This window comes from Elaeis guineensis, chromosome 16 (genome assembly GCF_000442705.2).
Source record: "Elaeis guineensis isolate ETL-2024a chromosome 16, EG11, whole genome shotgun sequence".
NCBI lineage: Eukaryota > Viridiplantae > Streptophyta > Magnoliopsida > Arecales > Arecaceae > Elaeis > Elaeis guineensis.
In genome coordinates this window covers 40,073,306-40,084,126 of record NC_026008.2, presented here as the reverse complement: position 1 = coordinate 40,084,126, position 10,821 = coordinate 40,073,306, and the positions used below count along the sequence as shown (strand labels likewise).

General features: G+C 37.4%; 1 protein-coding gene across 2 annotated transcripts; it reads left to right on the top strand.

Annotated features, from left to right (window-relative positions):
• Positions 1-368: 368 nt before the first annotated feature.
• Positions 369-4,988, top strand: LOC105059696 (SEC1 family transport protein SLY1). 2 transcript variants are annotated; one of them, XR_003802726.2, is made up of 3 exons: positions 369-579; positions 658-2,660; positions 4,815-4,988. XR_003802726.2 is itself a non-coding variant. In XM_010943108.3 (2 exons), the coding sequence occupies exons 1-2, from the start codon at positions 549-551 to the stop codon at positions 2,502-2,504; spliced, it is 1,878 nt and encodes a 625-aa protein (XP_010941410.1). In that variant the 5' UTR covers positions 369-548; the 3' UTR covers positions 2,505-2,844. The 2 variants fall into 2 exon arrangements, 1 of the variants encoding a protein (XP_010941410.1); XM_010943108.3 differs by lacking the exon at positions 4,815-4,988 and having other exon boundaries at positions 658-2,844.
• Positions 4,989-10,821: the final 5,833 nt, after the last annotated feature.

Here is a 10,821-nt window from a genome sequence, read left to right as displayed (position 1 = left end):
AATGTAACGTATCAAAATTATATTATCTACAATACAAACAAGTAACCAAGCATCATAGAAAATTATAATAATAGATAAAATTTAATATCCAATCATCTGTCTATATAATCAATAAGTTTTTAAAATAATAAATAATATAAATATAAATTATAATTTTAATTTTTAATTCAATTTTTAAATTTTTAATTAAATTAAATTTTTTAAAAATAAAAATAAAAAAATGAACCGAACTATCGATTCGATTTTGATTTGATTTTTCGATTCAGTACCTATCGACTTCGGTCTGAAATTCAATTGCGAACAGTCTTGACTACAGCAATCAACGTTCTTCTCACGTTTATCGCACGTGACCAAACTAGTTTCCGTCGGTTGAAGTCGCCACCGGCCGTGCCTTTCACCACTCCGCGTCGCTTCCGTCGCCTCTCCACCTCCGATTCCCAGATCCAAATCCAAGCCCTAACCCTAACCCGAGAATCCTCTCTCGTGGCTAAAGATTTCCTAAAACCCTAACCCTAGAAGGAAAGAAATTCTAGGGAACTCGCGCATCCATGGCGCTTAATCTCCGGCAGAAGCAAATGAGTAAGTCGCCTCCTCCCCCCGATCTCGATCTGTTCCCCCGCTGCTCAATCTCCCAATTCTGATCCATTTTCCCCTCAGGCCTCATTGTCCGGATGCTGAATCTGAACCAGCCTTCGAACCGTGGCGGCGGAATCTCCTCCGACACCGCCGTTGCCGCCGAGGAGGTCTACAAGATCCTGATAATGGACGCCTTCTGCCTCGGAATCCTCTCCCCCCTAATCCATGTTAATGACCTCCGCAAGCACGGCATCACCCTCTTCTTCCCCATCGACAAGAGCCGCCAGACCGTCCCTGACGTCCCCGCCATCTACTTCGTCCGCCCCACGCCAGAAAACGTCGATCGGATCGCCGCCGACGCTGACCGCGGCCTCTACGAGTCCTTCCACCTCAATTTCTCCGCTTCCCTCCCCCGCCCCCTCCTCGAGACCCTCGCCTTCAAGACCCTCGAGAAGGACGCTGTGCACCGGATCTCCAAGATCCACGATCAGTATCTCGAGTTCGTCACCCTAGAGGACACCCTCTTCTCACTGGCCCAGCCCAAGGCCTACGTCCAGATCAACGACCCCTCGGCCGGGGACCGCGAGATCGAGGAGATCGTGGAGAAGATCGTTAGTGGCTTGTTTTGTGTCCTATCTACCCTCGGGGTTGTGCCGGTAATCCGGTGTGCGCGCGGCGGCCCGGCGGAGATGGTGGCGTCGGCTCTGGATTCGCGCATCCGTGACCATTTGGTGATAAAAAACAATCTTTTCTCAGAAAGTGGTGTTCTTGCGAGCTCCTTCCAGCGCCCGCTCCTCTGCATATTTGATCGGAATTTTGAGCTCGCAGTTGGGATCCAGCATGACTGGAGCTACCGGCCACTGGTCCATGACGTGCTCGGAATGAAGCTGAACAGAGTGACCATGCCTGCAGAGAAGGCTGCCGCCAAATCTTATGAATTGGACGTCTCCGACTCGTTCTGGGATTCGAATAGTTGGTCTCCCTTTCAGAAGGTTGCAGAAGAAATCGAGACCCAGCTGAGCAAGTACAAGCAGGATGTCGATGAGGTTAACAAGCGGACTGGCGGCAAGGACGGAGTTGAATTTGATGGTACTGATCTGATTGGGAACACGAAGCATCTGATGAATGCTGTGAACTCGCTCCCAGAGCTCACTGAACGTAAGAAGATGATCGACAAGCATACCAACATCGCCACCGTGCTCTTGGGTGAGATCAAGGAGAGATCTTTGGATGGTTACTGCACTCTCGAGAATGACTTGTTGACAAAAGGAAGTGTAGATAAGAGTCAATTGCTTAGTCTGCTCAAAGGGAAGGGCACAAAGGTGGATAAGATTCGGCTTGCGATAACATATCTTCTTTCTCTTGAGACGACACCGCAATCTGAAGTCGAGCCGATAGAAGCAGCATTGAGGGAGTCTGATGTGGATACTTGTGCCTTTCAGTATGTGAAGAAGATAAAGTCTTTGAATGCATCATTGGCAGCTTCTGCAAGCTCGGCAAGCAGAAGCAACATTGTGGATTGGGCTGAGAAGCTTTATGGGCAGTCTATCAGTGCTGTGACTGCAGGTATGAAAAATCTTTTATCGGGTGGGAGACAACTGGCACTAACGAGGACGGTTGAAGCATTGATGGAAGGGAAGCCGAACCCGGAGGTGGATTCTTACCTTGTGTTTGATCCACGAGCCCCTAGGTCAGGATCTGGGGCTCAATTGAGGGGACCATTCAAAGAAGCAATTGTCTTCATGATAGGTGGTGGGAACTATGTTGAGTATCGGAGTTTGATGGAGCTGGCACAACGTTCACAGCCCGTCAAGCATGTCATATATGGTACCACGGAGGTTCTTAATGGGGCAGAGTTTATTGAGCAGCTCACAGAGTTGGGGCAGAAGATGGGTCTAGGAAGCAGTGGAATGGGTCCATCCCAGTAAGGAGTTTTCCACCATGTGCTGTTTCTGGTTGAGAGTTGTGGCAGATGACTGTTACTCAGACTTAAGGAGTTCATAGAGAGTTGTCTTGGCAATCTTAGATGAAAAAAGAAATGTACGAACATTCTTTCTGACAGGAGATCTGCCATCTGTATTCAAGTGAGTCATATGTCTGCGACATTGCACCTTTTCTGTTTTATTTTCATTTTTTGGATTGAAAAAAAAAAGGCATTCAGCCTAGTTTTGATGCTGTTCATATGTTAAATTCTGAATCTGTTGACAAAAGAAATGAGTTGAAACCTAGTCTATTATCAAGGCAAGGATGAACCATGCTTTGTGATTATGTGCTTTTAAGTTTTGGTGACTAAGAGCTTGCATATGCATATAAGAAGGGTGAAATTACTCTGCCTAAAGAGAACATCTTTTTAATATGCATGCATGTACATCTATATTTTTCTGGTTGTGTGAATGTGCCATGTATGGATGCACATATGCTTGTGTTTGATACTTCATCTTTGTTTTGCAATTGATGGCGTGATGATATGCTTCTAATACTACTGCTTTTTATCAAATATTTTTGATACATAATAAAGTTTTAAACAATTTTATGATCCTCTCTATTATCCATTTGAGAAGTGAAGCAAGCACATGGGCATCATATGGTCATGAAGGAGATGGCAACATGGTTATGTCAACATGAATGCTTAATAAAACTATGGAGGCAGTCAGTTCTTGTGAAATGCTGAGAGATGTGTTTTGAAAGGACCAGCTGATGAAAATCTTGTTTTTGATGGTCTGACCATGTTTCCCTTAGATCATACAATTTATGCAAGGGTTCCTATTTTAAATTTGGATAACGAAAAGAAAAGAAGCCAAGGAAGATTTGAACATAGTTTGGAAGAAGGGGTTTTTGGTGACAGTTTACATTTTCATGGGCTAGAAATTGAAGTAAATGCAGTGTCTAAAGTGGATGAAAAGTGGTATGTTCGTTGTGCTGGCATTTTAACATGTTACATCTTTATGATGGAATTCCTTTCATAGCTTATTTGGTTGGAACTTATGTTCAGCAAATACATTGAAATGGTATTTTTGTGTCCATTCAAACAGATAGCCTGAAGTCTTTAAAGGTTGATACTCTGGTTAGCTCAATGTGTGACATATGCCTAGATGAACCAAGTTATAGGTTTATCTTGGTTTGAGATGGAAAGCCATAAAAGTTGTGACAAAGAAAAATATGCTATTCTTTGGCCAATATATAATGATGGATGTATTGACTGATTATATTGAAAAACAAGATAAACTACAATCTTTTAGACATGGATTTTAATTTTTTATATTGAAAAGATTCATTGAAGATGGTAAAATAAAGATCAGAACATTGATAGTGGATCAGCTGATATATTGGAATATACTGGTTTAGATTGCCTGAAGTAACGAGGTTATGTGAGGCCATGGTTGGTCTTTATGAGTTTCAGAACTAAACTAGATTTAAATTGACTGGTAATCCTGAAATCAAGTTTTTGGGGGTCAATTTTGGCTTGATTCTAGTTATGGATCAGTTTCAAAAGAAGCTTCAAAAATCATGCTTGATCAAGGTTTCAGCTGAGATGAAAACCATGCAAATAGCTAGTGTGGAATTGCCTTTCTTCTCAGCTTTCCATATATCTTCTTTTACTTATGTGGGCAATAAAAAACGTGCAATGATGTTTGGTTTTTACGGAACAAGTTACACTGGAGATCTTTTTGATGCTCCATACCCTAAATGATTCAAAATGCAATACATTAATAATTCTGCTTTACTTATGGTATACGTAGAACCTGAAAATTTGAGCAGAAAACCAAGAGGCAAAGGTAGCATGCCAGGTGATTCTTCAATGTGATGTTTGTGTTCAGTATTTGTTGATGTTTGTGTACAGTATGCGTTGATGAGAACACTGAAAGGCTGAATGAAGAATAAACTTGGAATGACTTGGTTCCTTAGGTTTGGTTGTACCTTCAAAAACATAAAAACCTAAATAAAGGTTATCATAGAAAGAGGAGTTGGTAGCTTCAAACAACTTCTTTTTTTTGGGTAACTTCAAACAAATTATGTATTAACTGCATGATAAGTGGCCAACTTTTTTGTTTCAACCGTCGAGCTATGATTATAAGAAATCATGAGCATTGGGAAATATCAATGTAATCCATGAATAGAGGCTATGAAGGTTTGATGCTAGTGACAGTGTTCATCAGTCATTAGTTGTCAAGCTAAGATGAAACTGGAAGGGGCTACTGGGGCATGATTATTAACCATATACATTGCTTTGATGCCAGGAATCGTTGCAAAGTGACCAACCTCTGCATAAAGTCTCAGATGAAAATGTTGATGGGTGAGTGAACAATTGAAACAGTGATATGCGGACAAAAGTGGGAATAAGGGGAGAAACAAGATGTAGACCTGTCGAAGTTTTTGTCAGTGTCTGGCAATAAAGTAGGATATTTGGCATATGCCAGCATACGAGCAGACTCATGGGTGCGATGCTATGTGTAAAAGTGAAGCCATGCAGTGATGCAGTGGCGGAGCCTGACATTAAATTGGGGAGGTCACTATATATATAAATAAGATTTTTGCATGTATATTCTTCGAAACATCCAAATTTGTATGGATATCCTTTCAAAATTGATATTTATATATATATTTTTATAAATATTTGATTTACATTTATATCTTTTTTTTTCTTTATTTTTTGTATATATACCCACGTCATCTAACGTCGTTAAAAAATTAATGGTTTAAAATTTAAATAACTGATTACCCTTATGGGTATATATGCAAAAAAAAAATAAAATTATAAAGGTATATATGTAATTAGTAATTTATGAGAATATATAAATAAATATTAATTTTGAAATGGTATTTATGCAAATTTTGACGTTTAAGAGGGTATACAGGTAAAAATTTTTAATTTAATTTTTTTCTATTGTATGTTATTTTAACGAGATGGAAAGAATTTAAACATATTAATTAATGTCATAGCAAGGGTGATTCAAGTACATTAATTTTTATCTATTGCTTCTTTGTTGGATATAATTTTTATTTTTATATCATATTAATTTTTATTTCGTATATGATTTATCATGAATAGTTGCTTATTCCATGTCCAGACTTATTAAAATGAAGCAACCGCTTTTCAAGTTGAAGATGAAATTTGGAAGTTATTTTAAGAAGATTAAGAATTCTACAAAAATAAAATATTATTTTAGGAGATAAAAAAATTAGTTAGTTGATGTTGACCGCTATTCTTACATAGATCCATATGATGATATAGTGCATATATTCAATTTGAAGCTTAAAGAGACCATAAAGCTTTGGTCTGTCGTTAGATATTTATCACTTAAGTCTTATATGATTCTAGATACAGATTATAAATTAATGAGTTTGTTTGAAGAATATAAAGATTTGATGGAGTGCTTCTTATTTGTCACAAAAGAGGCTAATAATATACAGTTTTCTCAATCAACACTAGGTAGCCAAGACCAAAGTAAAGGTGAAGTAGCTGCAATAGGGGAGGTTCGAGTAGATGATCAAAAAGAGAATCAAAGATAGAATGAAATTGAGCGTCTAGCTGCATTAGGGACTGATATCTCAGCTATTGCTATTAAGAATAATGACAATAGATGAACAAAATCTTTAAACAAGTGAACCATCCTACTATAAACACCAACAAATAAACAATAGATAAAAATTAATGTACTTGAATCACCCTTACTATGACATTAATTAATATGTTTAAATTCTTTCCATCTCGTTAAAATAACATATAATAGAAAAAAATTAAATTAAAAATTTTTGCCTGTATATCCTCTTAAATATCAAAATTTACATGAATATTCTTTCAAAATTAATATTTATTTATATACCCTCATAAATTGCTAATTGCATATATACCATTATAATTTTTTTTTGCATATATACCCGTAAGGGTATTTCAGTCATTTAAATTTTAAACCGTTAATTTTTTAATAGCGTTAGATGACGTGGGTATATATACAAAAAATAAAAAAAAGAAGGGTATACATGTAAATTAAGTATTTTATAAAGATATACATGCAAATATCAATTTTGAAAGGGTATCCACATGAATTTGGATGTTTAGAAGGGTATACATGCAAAAAATTTTATATAAATATATGGGTAATAAGTATTTAATATTTTTTTAGTGGGGGGTAATGGCCCCCTCTGGTCCCTCTTGCGCTCTGCCACTGCAGTGATGATTATAGGATTCTCAAAGAGGCTACATGGATTGGCGATTAGTCATTAATATTTGTCATATATTGTTGAAATTACAACCGAGATGGCAAGAATATCAAGACCATGAAGTATGAAGATATCTAAGACTCGTTTGGTTGACGGGAAGTGGAGGGAGGAAGAGGCACTTCCTGAGAAGTGAAAAAAGTACCTCTTGTTTGGTTGGAGTTTTAAGAAGAGAGAGAGTGAAAAAAGTATTTTTTATGGAAAGTCACTTCCCACATTTCATGAAAAGTGAAAATTCATGAAGAAGGTGGGTTTTGGCACTTTTTGTGATATGGGAAGTAGTAGTATTTTTTTCTTTTCTAAAATGCCCTTTTAAGATCCATAATTTAGATGATTATAATGAAATACTGAATAGTAATATAATCTTATATTAATATTATCTTAATATTTATATAAATATAATATTAATATTAATTATATTTTAATATTATTTTAATATTTATATTAATATAATATTTTTTTATTAATATTCATATAATATTTATACTAATATAATATCATATTTATATCTATATTAATAAATTTATTATATTAAAATATTCATATTATGTTAATATAATATTAATATATTAGTATTATATTAATACAATAAATTATTATGGTCAATATCATATTATAATATTATAATATTATATTTATATTAATATAAATATAATATTAATATTTATATAAAGTTTATGAGTAAAAATGTATGATTTTATATCTACTAAGGGTATAATAGGTATTTTACATAGTTTTCTCAAAAAAATAGGTGTTCATCCAAACATAAGCTACTTTATAATAAGTCATCTTCTCATGATCAACCAAATATATCAAAATCCTATTCCCAAGAAAATTATTTTCTGAGAAGAAAAGTTCTTCTCGTGAACCAAATGAGTCTCTAAGGTGCTAGAAGATTATCGAGAGGAAGCGGCCAGTTTGTAAGTTCTATGAATCTCAAAGCAACACTGAAGAAGGTTCTTGGTTTCATCACCTAGTTTTTATGGGTTTAATGAATGGATAAATGAGTAGGGGTGCTTGAGTTCTACTCTATGTTGGGGATATGTGTGCCAAGTCAATATAAGCTTCTGAAGTATCCGATCACCAAAAGCAACATAGAGGCAGTAATCGATATTTTAAGCAAGAGATCTCTACTTAAATGCCTCATCAAGATGAACAGTAACAAATAAAATAAATGGCTGAATTCAAAATTGTAGAGGCAATGGGAGGATAAATTTTGTGGAGTAGTAGGTCGCTACAGTCATGGGGGAAGGGACAACCAAGAGGCCTGCAGACTGCGGTTTGTCTTTTTGATGAGATGCAGTTCAACAGCAAAATTAAAAAACAAGAGGTGAGGTCAAGAAGCCTACAACAGACTTAACAAACTAATAGGACTTTTACCCGCTAATTAAGTTGGAGTGCACAAAGATAATACAGGACTTGATTAAGAATATAAAAATATTTCTATACTAATCTTAATTTGATTTCTCTAATATATATATATATATATATTTATTTATTTATTTTATAATCCCTAATCAGACCATTGAAGACATAAACTATTTCTGTAGTAACTCTAATTAGATTTTTCTTTTTGGAAGGATTGAAACATTGTAGACTTTTATAGAAGGGATTCTAATATTGCTGTCCTTTGCAAATAAGTAGGGGTAGTATTGATCCACTCATGCCGATGAAGAAGCATGGTGCCGGAGCATAGCTTCTTCCAATTAATGGCTTCTTGTTTGGTTGCAATACTGCCAGAAAGTTTTATGATAGAGTGGAAGGAGGGAGCATTGTCCTAAGGGCATCCAAATCCTTTAGCTTATGTAAGTACTGGGTGATCATCAAAGGTTTAGGGATTGATATACTTATCTTCGCCACTGGATTCAAGGGTGATCAGAAACTCAGGGACATCTTTAGGTCACCTTTCAAAAATTGTAGCCAGTTCATCAACTACAACGGTTCCTTTCTTTAGGCCTTTATATTTCCTTTCAAACTTGTGTAGATGTGGATTAAAATCGAGTGTTACTAAATTGAACGTATGCTGGAACTAGTTTGAGCTGGTGGACTTGTTCGAATGTCTCCCAGAAGACATGAAATAGCATGTTGTATTTAACTCTTTCAATCTTAAATCAAGTTATGGTTATGCTCTATAAGCAAACCCCATTTGGGATGGAGCATCCCAATTGGTTGAGTTGGTGAAATCACTTGATATTAGATTCTAGCAAGCTGGGTTTCAATGGATCCCTTCCCTGATTTTAGCCTGTTAAAATGAAAAAGAGGGAAAAAATTGGACTTGTGGAAGACTTGAACTAGGATGGTAACATTGACCTTGTTTGATGTACTCAAGTGCATGTAAGTTTCTTTTTTTTTGGTATGTGCATGTAAGTTTGATGAAAGTTATTTTAACTTTGACAGGGAGTGCATCCACCCTCGGATTCCACAAGTGGCCTTCCCTGGCTACCCAGGGAGTTTTACAAACCTATATACATCAAAGTTGAGATCGAATCAGCTGTTTCATTTCCTTGATGCCAGTTTCCAATTGCCTGGAATAAGAGCAATAGAAAAGAATCTGGTCAAATGGAAAAAAGTTTATAAAGCAATATTTTCTACGGTGTTATAGGAGATCATGCATCAAAATTCTCCGCATTTGATATAATGATCAGTTGTGCTGATACATGGTATATGTTGGGGTAAATCCTCGACCCTTATCTGACTAACCTTCTTCCTCGCCTCCTGACCGATCAAGTGCGCTGCATTGATCAAGTTGCTGTAGTCTAGCCCGACTTGGATCAATGTGTTTTACCCCAATCGGTGGAACCACCGATTGAGATCGACGATACTTGATCGACTAAGGGCAACACACTTAACCAAATCAGTACTAAGCCGATCCGATTCGACGTGCCACCTGCAATGAGATGCAATATTCCGCATACGGTTGACTACTTGGCGCCTTACCGACTATCGGAATCGATGATTGGGTGGCACCATTCGACGAGCGCCAGCCGAGCAATTGAACGTTAGGTGTGACCGCCATGCTACCCTATTGGATCACGTCAAGTCATGTCACCCAGAAGCCATATCCTGGGCGGCTGGCTGCACGCCATGATGGGAAGCCATGAGGTCATTAATTGCATTACACTCATGGTAAGGCCCGTCGCCACGGCCACCTGCGCGCCAAACAAAAGGCACGCCTACCATCAGGGCCATTTAAAGATGTCCCATGCAGCTCCGTATGATGGGACACGATCGGAATGACCTTCCGTCCTTGACCTTGCTCCTTTATAAATAGAGGTAAGAAGGGACCTCCGATAGATACACATAAAAATACAGAGCCAAAACTCTGCCTCTCTTGCTCCTTTATTTGTTGAGCTAGAAACTGATTTGAGTGTCGAAGAATCCTCGCTGGAGCAATCTTCGGCGAGGGCTTACCTTACAGATCCTGCTGCCGCTTCTGGACGCCATCGATCGATCTTTTCGTCCGATCCCTATTGATCCGACCTCCGTCCAGTTTTTAGTTCAACAGATCGCGAGCCCTTGCTCTCATCTTCGGCCTTTTTGACTGTGCTCTTTCACCGGCAAGCAAGCATCCTCTCTCGACTTCCCATCACTCGGTGTTCAAACATGACGATTCCATTCTTGACCGACTATTCCACTGGAGATAGGTTGCAATTGCAACCCGAAGAGGTCCTCGGTCATCTTATTCCTTGTGAATTTACAGTAGTCATAGATTTCACTGCACAAAATAAATGTTTTCTGTCATGATATGCCTTCATGAAAGATTTCAATCAATATTTTGCAAACTCGTCCATTGTGTAGAGCTTATATCGACAAAAAAATACCTCTCTTCTTCTCCATAACAAAAAATATGCCTAACAATAAGCGTCTCATTTAAAGGAAATGGTATAGCTTATTATTGGGAAAATTGTGGAATCGGTCCTACTGTTATAATGTTTTTGGTCCATTTAACAATCTAGATATTCTGGTTAGGCTTTGGACACCGTCTAATTTCTAATTCTAGAACATCATCAATGAACAATAATGAAC